The sequence below is a fragment of the Arachis ipaensis genome, chromosome B10 (assembly GCF_059453495.1).
Source record: "Arachis ipaensis isolate K30076 ecotype BB chromosome B10, ASM5945349v1, whole genome shotgun sequence".
In the NCBI taxonomy this organism is placed as follows: domain Eukaryota; kingdom Viridiplantae; phylum Streptophyta; class Magnoliopsida; order Fabales; family Fabaceae; genus Arachis; species Arachis ipaensis.
In genome coordinates this window covers 15,519,168-15,535,860 of record NC_142435.1, presented here as the reverse complement: position 1 = coordinate 15,535,860, position 16,693 = coordinate 15,519,168, and the positions used below count along the sequence as shown (strand labels likewise).

The 16,693-nt window shown below is 34.1% G+C and overlaps 2 protein-coding genes across 6 annotated transcripts; one reads left to right on the top strand and one right to left on the bottom strand.

The window, feature by feature from the left end:
• Window positions 1–1,849: 1,849 nt before the first annotated feature.
• LOC107623289 (two-component response regulator ARR11) lies at window positions 1,850–5,521 on the top strand. 2 transcript variants are annotated; one of them, XM_021112863.2, is made up of 6 exons: window positions 1,850–2,077; window positions 3,215–3,367; window positions 3,455–3,841; window positions 3,944–4,020; window positions 4,223–4,700; window positions 4,773–5,521. In XM_021112863.2, exons 1-6 carry the CDS (start codon window positions 1,942–1,944, stop codon window positions 5,207–5,209), a joined length of 1,668 nt encoding a protein of 555 aa, XP_020968522.1. In that variant the 5' UTR covers window positions 1,850–1,941; the 3' UTR covers window positions 5,210–5,521. The 2 variants fall into 2 exon arrangements, with proteins under 2 accessions (XP_020968522.1, XP_016180981.2); XM_016325495.3 differs by having other exon boundaries at window positions 4,223–5,521.
• A 13-nt stretch (window positions 5,522–5,534) lies between these two features.
• On the bottom strand, window positions 5,535–9,583 carry LOC107623290 (uncharacterized). Of its 4 annotated transcripts, none has more exons than XM_016325496.3 (9): window positions 9,411–9,583; window positions 8,173–8,733; window positions 7,558–8,052; window positions 7,386–7,441; window positions 7,208–7,279; window positions 6,846–6,948; window positions 6,685–6,750; window positions 6,298–6,408; window positions 5,535–6,075 (listed from the first exon to the last, which is right to left on the bottom strand). In XM_016325496.3, exons 1-9 carry the CDS (start codon window positions 9,483–9,485, stop codon window positions 5,914–5,916), a joined length of 1,701 nt encoding a protein of 566 aa, XP_016180982.1. In that variant the 5' UTR covers window positions 9,486–9,583; the 3' UTR covers window positions 5,535–5,913. The 4 variants fall into 4 exon arrangements, with proteins under 4 accessions (XP_016180982.1, XP_020968524.1, XP_088362585.1 ...); XM_021112865.2 differs by having other exon boundaries at window positions 5,799–6,075; window positions 8,173–8,753; window positions 9,411–9,518; XM_088506459.1 differs by lacking the exon at window positions 9,411–9,583 and adding an exon at window positions 8,909–9,001 and having other exon boundaries at window positions 5,799–6,075.
• Between the last annotated feature and the right edge of the window lie 7,110 nt (window positions 9,584–16,693).

Sequence of the window (16,693 nt, the reverse complement as noted above, 5' to 3'; positions counted from 1 at the left end):
GTGCTCCCCTTTTTCTTTTTGTATGGAGTGAGGTTGCTTGTTTTCAAAGTCAACTCTTTGATTCTTGAACCAACTGAGGTCTTCACTTTCTTTTCTTTACTCAAACCCCAAACACAGCAATTTGAACCCAGAGTTAAGCAATGCAGCTTCATTGGTAACAGATCTTAAATAGGTTTGATAAATCAGAACCATTAACCTTGTGCTTTGGCCCCAAGTTTCAATATTAGCCATGGATTTACAGTAGAGAAAAGTAGCCGCCACTTTCTTTATATTGCTCGAAATGGATGCTCAAAGGGAAGGAGAAATCAGCAAGTAATTGACTTGCATGTTAATGGAAATAATTTACTTTTTTTTCTTCTGATTATGCTTAACTTGTGCATGTTGATTTTGATTTGACCTAACTTTCTTAATTTGCTTTCCTTTTCTTCTGATTTGGTGATTAATGTAAAAGTGAAGCTTTTCTTTTTTCATGTGTCTTACCCGAAACAACATAGCACCACCGGGTACTAGTGATGATTGTTTTTCTTTTTCTTAAATGGCAATGGATTGGAATATGAACTCATTTCTATTTGGTAGCCTTGGTTGCATTTGGTTCTTCTAGTTAGACTGCTTGTCTTTTTTGTTTGGGCTTCACAATGAAACATGGCCAGCAACAATAAGTACAAAGATTAAACTCAATTGAACTTTTAACTCAACCACCAATATATTTGTTATCACTAAATATTGTTATTATTTACTAATCTCAACAAATTCTAAAACCTAAATTTTAAATCTAAAATCCTAAAATTTAAATTATAAATTCTATACTCTAAATTAGTTTTATTTTATTTTTAAATATTCTTTTTAATATTTTTAATTTTAAATTATTTTAATGTTAATTTATTGATTAATTTTTAAATTTGTTAGCTGAATTAACGTTAACTCCCTAATACTTTTTCTTAAATTAATTCTAAAAATATCAATTTGAAAAATAAAAAAAATGTGCACAAATATAATTCTCCATCTTTGATGCCTACTTCGTATATCTGAACAGTGTTCTTCATCCGACCCAATGCTCATCCACTTTGTCTTTTGTTTTTTTCCTTAGTGTCATTTTCTGAATTCAAACTTGTTATAGTGACCGATCAGTATCTCCCTATAGTCCTAAACTATACACTATACATTATACACTTCCCATAATAATCTTTCGGCTCTAAAGTTATAAACTCACATTAAAAAACACCTTCACTACTACTATGTTCCCAGTTCCTACCTACGTTCTTTGAAAATAGTACTAATTTTTTTTGGACCAAGCACGCAAAAAAAGAGACATATTCGATGGTTCTCATTCTCTCTCACATTCACACACACTGTTTATTTTTTTAAAAAAAAATAAAGCAGTAAATTATCCAAATATACGAATATAACGCTAATTAAACTAGCCAAAAAAATCATTTAGACAAATTAATTATTTAACAACTTGCTACATCAAAAGATGATTGATTGTTTGACAAAACGTCTAAAAGAATTTGATATTTTTATTAATATACTATGATATTTGATGGGTAATTTTAAAGTTTTATTCTTTTTTATAATTATACCATATGTATACAAAAATCAATCATTAAATCAGTCTGTCGTATAGAATATATATTAAAATATAAAATATATTAAAAATAAGTTAATACCACATATATTCATACACAATAACTTAATAATTAATTTAATAGCTAATTTTTTGTGTGCATGTAATGTTTTTATTTTTATAAGTTTGGATAATTTTGGTGCTTGATTCTTTATTTTATTTTACAATTTTTTAAACTGAATTTGCCTTAATATAAGCCAAAGAAACCAACCCAAATATTTTTTTGAACTCACAACACAACACAAGCACTACTCTGATCCTTAGGCCTCTCACTTTCTCATTCTCTCTCTCTCTCTTTCTCTCTCTTTCAGAGAAGCATGGACAATAATAATGGTTGCTTCTCTTCACCAAGACGTGATGCTTTTCCAGCAGGTCTAAGAGTCCTTGTTGTTGATGATGACCCAACATGGCTTAGGATCCTTGAAAAGATGCTCAAGAAGTGTTCCTATGAAGGTTCTTGTTCTTGCTACTCTTTCTTTCAACTCATCACTAACTATATATGTCACTCTTCTTATCTTATTTATATAGTATGTGCTAAGTTTGAAGTAATAATTAATTGTTGCGCTATGGACTATGGTTCTCCAAAATTGATAATATGAAATTTTCTTGATTGCCTTTAATGATATTTTTGGGTCTAAGTTACTATCTGAATTTTACTGTGTTATGTTAATAGAAATGATGTTTTTTTTTTCTTTTTTTTTTTTCGTCTAACATGTTAAAATTGAGAACATTTTAATATTTTTCCATTTTATTTAATCTTTTTTTTAAAAAAAATCTTTTTAAGATTATTTTATGTTGTTTTTTACTTGAAAACTTAGTCATTTGAGGTTTCAAGATAAGTTTTATTTTATAAGAAACGAAAAAGTTGGGTAATTGAAATCAGAACAATTTATAAGTTAGTGATTCTATTCTCTGTTACCATGTTTACTAAAAGAAGTTCTCTTATTGAATTTCATGCTTGTTAATCTTTCAGCCATGAGTATTAACTGTTTTATGGCACTGTATAGGGTATTTTTGGAACACTATGCCATTTGGATAATTGATGCAGTAGTATAGGCATCTGAGTTTAGCTCTTACAAAATTAATCTGAATAAATGAAGTTGTGCATGATTGTTAGTGAGTTTTCTTAGAAAGACAAATTTATCATTTCTTTGGTAGCAAGCAAAAAGTTTCATACATACAAGGGGTCATAGAGACCTTAATGTTTATATATATTTTAGAAATGAACTAGTCTAACTCAACCATAAAAGCTAACTCATGGTGGAAGGGTTATTTGATGTTTATCTCTTGGCGATTCGGAACTCAAACAACATGCATTATGTTCTTAAGTTGTGCTCAAGGAGGATAGAAGCTGTTTCCAATACACAAAAGACTTGTCTCACAAGCATTGTGTTTCCGAGTTGGGATCCTGTAGAGAAACAGATAGAAGAATAAGATGGACTTTAACTCTCTGTTAAGTCAGCATTTTTGTATCTTAAAAATCCTCCTTCTGTCACATGTTATTTATTTTCATGGGGGTGTGTATATGCTATGTTATGATGGTCAATATCTTATGTTGGGAGTTATGATTGCTTCCTTGATTTGCTTCAGTGACAACGTGTTGTTTGGCGAGGCATGCTCTACACTTGCTTCGCGAAAGGAAAGACGGGTATGATATAGTGATCAGCGATGTGAACATGCCGGACATGGATGGATTCAAACTTCTAGAGCATGTTGGACTTGAGATGGATCTTCCTGTGATTAGTCAGTTCTCTATCGAATAATACACTTGAAAAGTTCTTCATTCAGTTCTAAAAACCATTTGATTGAAATTTGCAATGTTGTCTCCAGTGATGTCTGTTGATGGAGAAACAAGCAGGGTGATGAAAGGTGTTCAACACGGAGCATGCGATTATCTGCTTAAGCCTATAAGGATGAAGGAACTGCGAAACATATGGCAGCATGTCTTTAGGAAAAGGATACACGAGGCGAGAGAATTCGAGAGTTTTGAAGGTTTCGAGAGCATTCACCTGATGAGAAACGGATTGGAGCAATGCGATGATGGGAACCTGTTTGCCCTTGAAGACATGACCTCAACTAAGAAAAGAAAAGATGCAGATAACAAACACGATGACAGAGAATTGATAGATCCATCATCCACAAAGAAAGCTAGAGTAGTTTGGTCTGTGGATCTTCACCAGAAGTTTGTTAAAGCAGTGAATCAAATTGGATTTGATAGTAAGTTTTCTTAACAAGGTTGTAAGATTTTACAGTACTTAATAGTTATGTTCAAGTAAATATAGTAAAAAATATTCATGATGAAACATTTCTTTTTGGCAGAAGTTGGTCCAAAGAAAATACTAGATCTCATGAATGTTCCTTGGCTGACTAGAGAAAATGTTGCAAGCCACTTGCAGGTGATGCTATGTTTACACTTATCTCCTTAAGCTATTTAAATCTGAGATAGAAACATGTATAGTGATCTGTATCGGGTAGAAATAATGAGTTATGCATTGACCGTAAGAGTTTTACATTGTCATCCAATTAGATGTTTGTGTTTGTATGACGTGTCAATGCATGATTAGATGTCTAAGTAACAAGAATATTTTTATTGTTCAGAAGTATCGCCTTTACCTAAGCCGGCTTCAGAAAGAGAACGATCTGAAGTCTCACTCAATCGGAATGAACTCGGATTTAGCCTCAACAGATCTAGGGAGTCTTGTTGGAGTTCAGAACTCAGGGAGCAAGAAACAAAATGACGTTTCAATTGACAGCTGCAGTTATTCAGAAGGAGCACTGCAACTTCAGAACCTGGAAACCAAAACTCATGAAGGTAGCAGTGATCCAAACGGAACTATTTCTCCGCCTGCCACCACAGAAAAAGGAAGAACTATGATCAGAAACTTTGTTTCCGAGAAAAAGATGAGAAAGAACCAACCTTTTGACTCTCTTGAGCCGGAAGGAAACCACACGGCAGTAATTGATTGCTCCATTCCAACACAATTCTCTTGGAATGAAGTTCCAGAAATTCAACTCAAAGATCACAAGCCACTTGTTCAGTTAGAGGGTAACTTAAGCCACAAGTTTCCAGTAACAGGTAAGAAGCACCAAATCCAAGTTGATCATCAATCACCATCAATTGGTTCGATTAGTTCTCCATCTTTGACAGGGGAGGAGGTCACGGCATGCATCAAAACAAAACCTTTGTGTGCAGATTACAAGTGTGAATATAAGAGTTCTGTGAGTTCGATAGGATCGGCCGTTGACAACAACACGTTCCCTATCGAACCAGGAAGCCTTATGATGAATGATCCATCAACAGCACCAATTTCAACTACAAATTTGGGATTGAAAACACAAGCATCTAACCTCAACAGCATTTCGGATATGGAATTTTGCCAGAGAAACCTACTTTTGGATGCAGTTTCGCTACCCTTGGACGATGATCTGCATTTTAATTGGCTACATGGGGAATGCTCTAACATCAACTTCAGCCTGCAGAACATAGGGTATTATGATCCAGGGCTTATTGCAGAAATTCCAACTCATTACTATGATTCAGCAGCAGATTATTCAGTCATAGATCAAGGTCTATTCATATCATGATCTGTCCTCTGCCCCTTCCCTTCCCCTGCATCTTAAAAACAAAAACTCAAACTCATATGCCTGAAAGGACAATTTTTTAATGTTATTGTAATGTAGTCTAACTATATTATTTTAAAGGGATTTCAATTATGAGGGTTAGGGTATTCTTTATCCAATGATTAAGGATTTGGGTAGTGTAAGCATATATTAAAAAGTTGGTGATGATGAGTGATTACAAACATTAATCTTAATTAATAAGCTTGCTTCACTCTTATGTTTTACAACTTTGGATTAACCTAAGTATAATAAAGGCCTGAATATTTTCCCATGTAAGTTACACCTCTTATTTGGTCTACAATACAACTATTTTTTTTTTACTTATTATTTTTATGCCAGAAAATTTACATTTTATCACATCTATTACCTCTAACATCTGAGGTAAAATTCTTGACATGCAAAACAATGCAAGTAGAGATTGTACAACCCCCTCCCCCCCCCCCTCCTTCTTATTTATATCCTATGCTTTAACCAGAGTTCTAATTTGGAAATAATCCCTTCCTAGTTCAAAAACTTATTCATATTCTAGAATCTATAGATATAACTAGAAAACTAAGACTAAAATACAAAATTTTCACTTCTGTGAAACTACACATCAGAAAGATAAAATCTGCTGATCATTTTCACTGATACAAAGTTGAAGTCAACACAAGGGTCAATATCACCCTTCAATGCTGAATATTTGGAGAAGCATTTTCTCGTGTGATCTTTGTCATTGAAGTTACTGAGTTCCTTGTTGATCGGTTGAGTTTTTCTGTAGCACGATTGGAATTGTTGGTGCTGATTGGAGGCTTCCATGAATTTCCAAAGCTTTTATGTGTCACTGAGGTCTGAAAAAGGATAAATATTTAAATTAGAATAGGAACATTTCCCATAGTTAAAAGAAAATATCAACTATAACATTAATGTTTAATAGATCATGTGGGAATAGTGTAAGATGGTAACTGAGATGGTAAATAGTGTATAGATAATACAAGCTATTGGACTATCGAGTTTATCTCGGTACACAGTTTATAGCATTGTCGCAACATTAGAAGTGAATGGAAACACACCTTTTGGATCTGATTACTAGGCGAGCACGATGCACCATGCCCGTCCTCATTTAGTTTGGGTTTAGAGCCACTGCTCTGCCCCAGCTTGAAATCATGCTTTATGTTATTCTGCTGTAAAATCCAAATTAAATATGTCAACTCAGTAGGCACAGGTAGTTACAAACTAATCAACTTCTTAGGAGAAAAGAGAGGGGTTGCTATTGCCATTGAGAACGAACAACACATGATTGAAAGAACATCCGATAATCTGCTTATATATCAGATCATATTCAGTTCTTACAACTGATTGATTTACATAAGATCTCATATTGGCTTATGCAGTTATGCCTCTAATGAATCAATAATAGTTCAAAGATCGTAGTAGCAGAAACCTTGTAAATTACTCACCTCAGGTGTCCTTTGAAACTGAATTTTCTCAACTTTGTTTTTGATTCCATACACCCTTTCAAGGAACTGAAAACAAAGAAATGGAAAAAGAAATGTAAGAATGACCTTTAGTGGTGATGATGAAAAGAAATCATGGTTAAGGTATAAAGATATGAACGTGCCTCTTTGCGTTTTACTGCTCTTTCTTCACTTCTAAATCTAAACGGTGATGACATGGTAGGGGGTCGATGAATAATTTTGTTGCTGCTAGAAGATTTCATGCATCTGTTGCAAAATATATGAAAAGAAATGGCATAATAAGATCGCCACATTGCCTTGAAGGTAAACTTTACACATTCTTATGCACTCGAATTTATCAATTTGAGATTTACATTCGCAAACAGGCATAAAACATCTCTACTGGATCACACTTATTAGGACAACATGTTTGTTCATAAAAGCAGTAGCAGCCAGAGAGTTGCAAAATGTAGCAATCAACAAAGTGCCCATTAAACAATATTAGCAACTTTAAAAATGCACTTACTCAGAAGAGGCAGAGGGAAGTTTCACATTCGCAGCAACACCTCTAGACACAGATTTAAGTACCTCTTCAGTCCTGAGAAGGAAAACATTTTCGTGTTGGTGAAATTTATTAACTCCAAATCAAGCAGTAAAAGTTAGCATATTATTAATTCAAAAAAAAGGTTCAAAAGACAAAATACCTTCTTCCTGGATAAGGTGGATTTTCTGAATCTTGATTCGAGAAATCATAAGACAACTAAAGGGGGTGGATAAAAGAAATCTCTTCAGTAGTCAAAACATTTAAATGGTATCTTGAAAGGAGTATATTTCATTCTCAGAAAAGCCACAGATATAAATATGAAGAGTTAATACCTTAGTTGATATGTTAGATGCCAGTGGACGAACTTTGGGAATATTGCGCAAACTACAATGATTCCTTTCAATTCTTTTATCAAACACTGAAGCCATTTCAGTTGCTTTGCCTGTGCTAGAAGGGAGATTGAGTGATCTACGGAGTGAGCTCGAAGTTGGTCTCTTCTCCACAGAGCCTCCGCCTGGCTTCATACCCTTCAATGTGTGATTTTCAGGTCTAGGTTTAACAGCTGCAGTAGCAGTAGCTGTCATACTTGTTTTATTGGCACCAGAAGGACCGGTTAGTCTCTTCTTCTCAATTGAAACTTCAACAGCCTTCTTACTTTTCAAGGTGCTGTTTACGCCATTTCTGGATTGTGCATCTGTTTTGCTTGTTTCACCATTGCCCGAGGAAAGATTGATTGACATGTGGAGTGACTGTGAAGTTTGCCTACGATTCTTAGTCAAGATGCTGATTGACTTCTTTTTTATTCCACTTCTAGGATCAGCGACACCCTGCAGCATCAATTGGAGAAATTTTCATTAGAGTTGCTGCAGTTACAAATTTACTCGCTGGAATAAATACAAAGAAATCAGATATAAAACAAAGAAAGAAATAAGAAAGAAAATATTTACATGATCAGACTTCTTCTCTTCTCCAGGGAGAGCAATATTCTGATGGATTTCAATTTGATCATGCTGGTTAGAATCATCAGTAATGACACAACTTTCGTTTGTAATAACGTGAGTATACGACCCGTCCCCTTCTCCATGCACATTGGAAATGCCTGAATCACTTTGTCCAACATCAAGGTTATTTCTACTGGTACAATCAATAATAACTTGGCAATCATCAGCTTCTTTGTCTGGCTGTTCATCTGAAGTCGCAATCGCATCGGCACTTAACTCGGCAACATCTGATGAGTCGTTGCAATTTGATTCCAGTGTTTCTGAATTGAAAGTTCCTGAAGCTTCATTAGCTTCTTGAGCCAAGACAGCCTGTTTCTCCGCAGCCTTCCTCTTGTAACGAGCCTCGAAGTAGGCCTTTTTCGCAGCAACAGAACCCGGCTTGGAATATTTCTCGGCTTCTTCCACATAACGATTGCTTGTGAACGATGACCATCTCTCCCAATTCAGACTTTCTGACAAAAACCTCCCAAAAGAAATAGATTCGCCAAGTACCCTCATGGAGTCCCCCTAAAACCAAAAAATAAAAACTAAATAACGAAGGGAAATAAGAAATACTAATTAATTATTGCAATTGGTAAACTCACATAAACTAAAAAATTCAAAATCTTCACACACATGCATCAATTTTTTTTAAGGAATTATTCTTAATAGAACAATTCAACAACAATCAACGAATTTTTACCGATTGGTTCCAATCGTCATTAAGAGCAATGTGAGGTGATACTGCAGAAAAATCCACAAACTGAGCGATGGAAACCATGGCGAAAATATAAAAAAGAAGATGGCACCGGAAAGTTACCACATAGATGATAGCTAACAAGTTCACTATATATATGAATCAAATTTTTGCCAATTAAAGACTGTAACAGAAATCGTTGAGTAGTATGGGAAAAAAAAGGAAAAACCATTCTAATAAAATAATAAAATTAAAAACACAAACAAACCTAACAAAAAACGGTTACACTGTTCATACACTAAAACTTCTCCTTCACTGAATTCTTCTGGTTCCTTTGTTTTCTCAACAACCAAAAACACTAAATGATAGCGGATTCACAATCTTCTAATTGTAACAAAACAGAGCCATAATAAATAAAATAAATAAAAAAAATTAATAAATTAAATGAGTATTATAGAACGAGGCGCGAGAAAGATGAGATTTTGAAACAAAAATAAAAAAGGTTTACCTCTTGAGTGGCGGTGGAAGTTTCCGAGGGAGCGGAGAACGAACGAAAGAGAAAACTGGTCGATTCAGCTGCCATTCACAAGGTTGTTTTTTAACTAATCTTCTGACATTAACAACGAGAGTGATATGAAAGTGCGACACTGAACTGCAACCGTGCTATAAGCGGTTCAAACTTCAAACTTCAAACCAAAGTCTTAATGGCATGCGGGAAAAAAAAATATTCTTTTATTTTTTTTTTTGGGGAGGTTAACGTTATAGATTTGTGTTAAATATTAATGCTCATTTTGATTATTGTACAGGGCTACAGGCATTATAGGGGAAAGTTGTGCATCTTCAGATGCCTTTTTTTAAATACAAGAGTTTAATTTTAATTTTAATGTAATGATATTTTAAAATATTTTATATAATTATTTAATTATTTTTTTAATTAGATATATATAAAATTATTTTTATATTGATACTATATTAAAATTAATTTTATTTTATATATATAAAAATTAATATGTCTATTAATTTATTTATTTTTATGAATTAAATATGAATAATAATAATAATAATAATAATAATAATAATAATAATAATAATAATATAATAAGTATGTTATATTAAAATCAAAAAGTGATCAATTTAATTATTAGAGTTAACAAAACTTTTATATATATATATACACGATGAAGAGTATTTTTGAAAAGAAAATTAAATATATATTTTAATTAATTGTTTTTTATATTTTCATTATATATAGTATAAATATAATTTACAAAAAAAGGTTATTTTGTTAATACTAATAGTTGAACTCATAATTTTTTATTTTTTATACAACATATTTATCATCTTGACTAAAATTAAATTTATAATTCATGTGTAAAGAAAATTATTAAATCGCTTATTTTGATCTTTTCTTTATCATATCTTATCTTTCACAAGTTTGTTATGTTCATCCTTTTCTAAATTTGTTATGTTTATCTTTCTCTAACAGAATCATCTAAAAAATTTGGTTATTTTAGCTATTTTAAAAATTCATGATCAATTTAGTATAAATAAGTAGCATTATTCTCTACATTAAATACATTAAAAAGAATTTTATCTTTTCTTTTTTTTATTCTTTCACAATTTTATTGTATTATCATAGCCATAGTATCTAAGAGGATAAGCTATTATTTTTCTGGTAAGAAACCATCATACTTCTTTTCATACTTTTATCATAGTTTTAACCCCTCCCACAATAAATAATCAATCTTCAAATGTAGCTTAAATCCTACCTCAGTCTTAGTTACTCCTGTACTAAAAGAAAACAATTACCATTCATAGAATAGATCATTCACTATGGCCATAATTTCTAAAAATAAATATGGACTTTTTTCCGGCAATTTCGTTTGCCCTGACAGTTCCGTCTGCACTTCCTGCACTTCATTCTGTTTTCACTTTCTTCTTTTGACAGTTTCATCTGCGCTTCTTTCTTCCGGCAGTTCCGTCTACGCTTCCTTCTTCCGGTAGTTCCGTGTGCGCTTTCTTCTTCTAGTAGTTTTGTCTGCGCTTTCTTTTGACAGTTCCGTCTACGCTTTCTTTCGACAGTTCTGTCTGCGCTCTTACCGCGCTTTACGCGCGTTCTCTAAAGATCGCTGCTTGCTCTCTCTCTCTCAAGCACATCATCTCCTTCTCTGTTTCTGCAACCGGTAGCCCTAGCTCCGCCGCGCCTCTCTCTTGCTCTGCATCATCGCTGTAAGAACCGGCATCACCGTTTTAATAAAATAATAGTTTTAAGTGCCCGGAAAAGATTCAAAATTTAGAAGTTTTAATTTGAAAATTTAAAGGTAAATTTTGAATTCAGTGAATTTTTCTAAGTTGGAAAATGTGTCTTTTGCGAAAGATTTTGTAAAAATGTGTACCGGTGCTTAAGTTGGCAGTACCGGCTCTAGACTGTCCAGTACCGTGATTTTATAAAAATAAGATTTTTGAAAAAATTAATTTATTGTTTTGAAAAGGCAAAAAATAATTTAGAATCGAAAAATCTTAAAGATTTTAGCCCAAAGTGGGCCAAACGGACCAAAAACGCTAAAGGGTTGGATCGGGCCCAAACCGGACCCAAGGCCCAACATATATATGTTCATTAAATGAGCATTTCAGCTCATTTCCACCCCAAAATAAGAAATGGGGCGCTGCTGAGTTGAGAGGAGAGAGGAGAGGGGTTTCACTATTCACCTCCATCTTCCTCAAGCCATAACTTGAGTTACGGAGCTCCGACTGACCAGCCATTTGCGGCCACAAAAAGCTCTCGTCGAGCTCTTCGTTTTTATCTAAGCAAATCTGGTAAAAAATCGCATCTCAAGCTCCAGTTTTCAGCCCTAGAATTTCTGCATTTTTGGGTTATAGTTTTGAGTAGATTTTGTGGTTTTGCTTGTTTAGGTGATCTCTAGTAGTGGGTAATTATTGGGCTTTGCCCCAATCGCCGTTGGATAAGGTAAAGAACCTTTATATCCTTGCAGTTTGATGTAGTGTGAGCTTTAGTTGATAATGCATGGTTATGTTGTATGTTTGAAGCTTGTTTTTGGAGCTTGGTAGAAGCTTGATTGGAATCAAGTTTGGTGTTTGAGCATATTAGGAATCGGTCAAGGTATGGTTTCGGTTTCCTTTATGTAATATGTAATGTTTCATGAACCTTATGCTAGTTGACCTTAAGATAGGATTGGATGTTTGGGTGTATGTTTAATTGTATGTGATTTTGATGTTTGAAGATAAGTTGTAAGATAGTGATGATGATATAGAGTTTTGGGATATGGAATATATGAATTTTTATGTTGATTGTTGGTATTTAATGACTATGAAGGATGAATATTGTGATTTATTATTGTTGATGAGGGTTTGTTGATATGGTTGATGATTAATGAGATAGGGCTCTTTCTTCTTCCCCCTCGCCCTCGAATCCGATATTTCTAGAACGCTAACCTCTGGCGGGGATTCTATACCTATAGCAAACTTGAAATCTCCTTATAAAGAAATTGAAAGAACTGGCTAACGATGAATATTGATGTTGTTGGTAATGGAAGGTGAGTGTTGATATTGTTGATAAATGATGTGGATTATGAATTTTGGATGATGATAAATTGATGCTTGGTGTTGATAAGTGATGAGCGGATAGTTTATACGCTTTTTGGGGGTAATTTCATGTAGTTTTTAGCATATTTTAGTTAGTTTTTAGTATATTTTTATTAGTTTATAGGTAAAATTCATATTTCTAGACTTTACTGTGAGTTTGTGTATTTTTCTGTGATTTCAGGTATTTTCTGGCTGAAATTGAGTGAGCTGAGCAAAAAAATCTGATTCAGGCTGAAAAAGGACTGCATATGCTGTTGGATTCTGACCTCCCTGCACTCGAAATGGATTTTCTGGAGATACAGGAGTCCAAATAGTGCGCTCTCAATTGCGTTGAAAAGTAGACATCCAGGGCTTTCCAGAAATATATAATAGTCCATACTTTTCTCAAGGATAAATGATGTGAACTGGCGTTCAACGCCAGTTCCATGTTGCATTCTGGCATTAAACGCCAAAAACAGGTTACAACCTGGCGTTTAACTCTGGAAACAGCCTAGGCACGTGTAAAGCTCAAGTCTCAGCCCCAGCACACACCAAGTGGGCCCCAGAAGTGGATTTCTGCACTATCTATCTTAGTTTACTCATTTTCTGTAAACCTAGGTTACTAGTTTAGTATTTAAACAACTTTTAGAGATTTATTTTGTACCTCATGAAATTTTTAGATCTGAACTTTGTATCTTTGACGGCATGAGTCTCTAAACTCCATTGTTGGGGGTGAAGAGCTCTACTGTGTCTCGATGAATTAATGCAATTATTTCTGTTTTCTATTCAAACACGCTTGTTTCTATCTAAGATGTTCATTCGCACTTCAATATGATGGATGTGATGATCCGTGACACTCATCACCATTCTCAACCTATGAACGTGTGCCTGACAACCACCTCCGTTCTACTTTCGATTGAATGAGTATCTATTGGATTCCTTAATCAGAATCTTCGTGGTATAAGCTAGAATCCATTGGCAGCATTCTTGAGAATCCGGAAAGTCTAAACCTTGTCTGTGGTATTCCGAGTAGGATTCAGGGATTGAATGACAGTGACGAGTTTCAAACTCATAAGGGTTGGGTGTAGTGACAGATGCAAAAGGATCAATGGATCCTATTCCAGCACGAGTGAGAACCGACAGATGATTAGCCGTGCGGTGACAGCGCACCTGGACCATTTTCACTGAGAGGACGGATGGTAGCCATTGACAACGGTGATCCACCAACATACAGCTTGCCATAGGAGGAACCTTGCATGCGTGAAGAAGAAGGCAGGGAGAAAGCAGAGATTCAGAAGACAAAGCATCTCCAAAACTCCAACATCTTCTCCATTACTGCATAACAAGTATTTAATTCATGCTCTTTTATTTTTCGCAATCCAAACTGATAATTATAATTGATATCCTGACTAAGAATTACAAAATAACCATAGATTGCTTCAAGCCAACAATCTCCGTGGGATTCGACCCTTACTCACGTAAGGTATTACTTGGACGACCCATTGCACTTGCTGGTTAGTGGTACGAGTTGTGAAAAGTGTGATTTACAATTCGTGCACCAAGTTTTTAGCGCTGTTGCCAGGGATCGTTTGAGTTTGGACAACTGACGGTTTATTTTGTTGCTTAGATTAGGAAATTTTTTTTTTGGTTTAGAGTCTTCTATCATTGTTTTTAGTTGAATTTTTTTTTTAAATTCTTATTTTCTCTTTTTAAATTTTTCAAAAATTTTTACAAAATAATAATTGAGTTTTCCTGTTTGAGTTTAGTTTCATATTTTAAGTTTGGTGTCAATTGAAATTTTTGAATTTATATTCATTGTTCTTTCTTAATCTTCAAGTTGTTCTTGTTTATTTTCCTTGTTTGATCTTTAGTTTTTCTTGTTTTGTGATTTTTCTTGTTTTTCTTGTGCTTTTTCAAAATATCAGTTTTCAAAAAAAAAAATTTATACATTAAATACCTTATTAAAACACTTTAAATTTATAACTCAATTGGCTAGAGCATTGTGTTTATATTCCTGGTAATTAGGAATTTTCATTTTAAAACTTTTTCAAAAATAATTTTTCTTTGATTAAATCTGGTGCCAAACTTTTAAGTTTGGTGTTCTCTTGTTATTTTTCTTTAATTTTTGAAAAGTTATTCTTAGTTTTCTAAAAGTTTTAAGTTTGGTGTTCCCTTTTATGTTCTTGAATCTTTGAATCTTGTTCTTGTTGTTCTTGTGAGTCTTCAAGGTGTTCTTGAATCTTCTTTGTATTTTGATCTTAAAATTTTTAAGTTTGGTGTTCCTTGGTGTTCTCCCTCCAAAATTTTCGAAAATAAGGAGCATTGGATCTAAAAATTTTAAGTTTTGTGTCTTTTTATTGTTTTTCTCTTTCCTCATTGAATTCAAAAATATCTTTTCCCTTTATTTTAACTGATTTTTCGAAAATTACCTTTAAAAAATTTAGATTTTTATTTTAAAAATCAAATCTTTTCAAAATTCAAAATTTTATTCAAAAATCATATTCAAAAATTTTCAAATCTCTTCAATTAATTAGTCAATTCAACATTCAAATTTCTTTTTATTTTCTTTTTCTTTTAATTTTCGAAGTCTATATTTTATTTTCTAATTATTTTACTTTATTTTATTTCATTTTTTTCGGTTATTTTTAATTAAATAAAACAAAAAAAAATAAATAAAAATAAAAATATATTTTACTTGCAATTCACATCATCTCCCTTTCTCCGTCATGGATCTAAGAGGAAATGAACAGTCCAGAAGGACTCTGGGGTCATATGCTAACCCCACTACTGCTGCATATGGGAGTAGTATCTGTATACCCTCCATCAAAGCAGGCAGTTTTGAGCTAAATCCTCAGCTCATTGTCATGGTGCAGCAAAACTGCCAGTATTCCGATCTTCCACAGGAAGAATCTACTGAGTTTCTGGCACAATTCTTGCAAATTGCTGACACAGTACGTGACAAGGAGGTAGATCAGGATGTATACAGACTGTTACTATTTTCGTTTACTGTAAAAGATCAAGCTAAAAGGTGGTTAAATAACCAACCCACAGCAAGCATAAGGACATGGAAACAGTTATTAGACAAATTCCTGAACCAATATTTCCCTCCAAAAAGGATGATACAGCTAAGGCTGGATATCCAAGGCTTTAAACAAGAGGATGATGAATCCCTTTATAATGCCTAGGAAAGGTACAGAGGGATGCTAAGGAAATGCCCCTCTGAAATGTTTTCAGAGTGGGTGCAGTTAGACATCTTCTACTATGGACTTATAGAAGGAGCTCAGATGTCCCTAGACCACTCAGCTGGTGGATCTATACACATGAGGAAAACTATTGAAGAGGCTCAAGAGCTTATTGATATAGTTGCCAGAAACCAGCATCTGTACATAAGTAATGGGTCCTCCATAAAAGAAGAAGCCAAAGCAGTATCTACTGAACTTGGTCCTCCAGAACAAGTTGCTGAACTCAATCAACAATTGTGCTTTCTAACAAAACAGCTAGCAGAATTCAAGGAGATGCTACAAGACACTAAAAATGCTAATAAAAATATGGAGGCACAATTGAATCAGACAAAACAGCAGTTATCAAAGCAGATAATAGAAGAGTGCCAGGTAGTTCAATTAAGAAGTGGGAAAATATTAAATCCAGCTTCCACCCCTGGCGTTCAAACGCCAGTGAGGGATCAGACACACACAAGTACTGATAACAACCCCTCTAAAAAGGCTTCTTCAACCACCTCTGTAGGAAATAGACTTGCAGCAACCAAGGTTGAAGAATACAAAGCCAAAATGCCTTATCCTCAAAAACTCCGCCAAGAGGAGCAGGATAGGCAATTTGCTCTCTTTGCAGACTATCTCAGGACTCTTGAAATAAAGATTCCGTTTGCAGAGGCACTTGAGAAAATACCTTCTTATGCCAAGTTCATGAAAGAGATATTGAGTCATAAGAAGGATTGGAGAGAAACTGAAAGAGTTCTCCTCACTGAAGAATGCAGTGCAGTCATTCTGAAAAGCTTCCCAGAAAAGCTTAAAGATCCCGGGAGCTTCATGATACCATGCACATTAGAGGGTAATTGCACCAAGACAGCTTTATGTGATCTTGGGGCAAGTATCAATCTAATACCTGCATCCACTATCAGAAAGCTTGGTTTAACTGAAGAAGTCAAACTAACCCGGATATGTCTCCAACTTGCTGATGGCTCCATTAAAT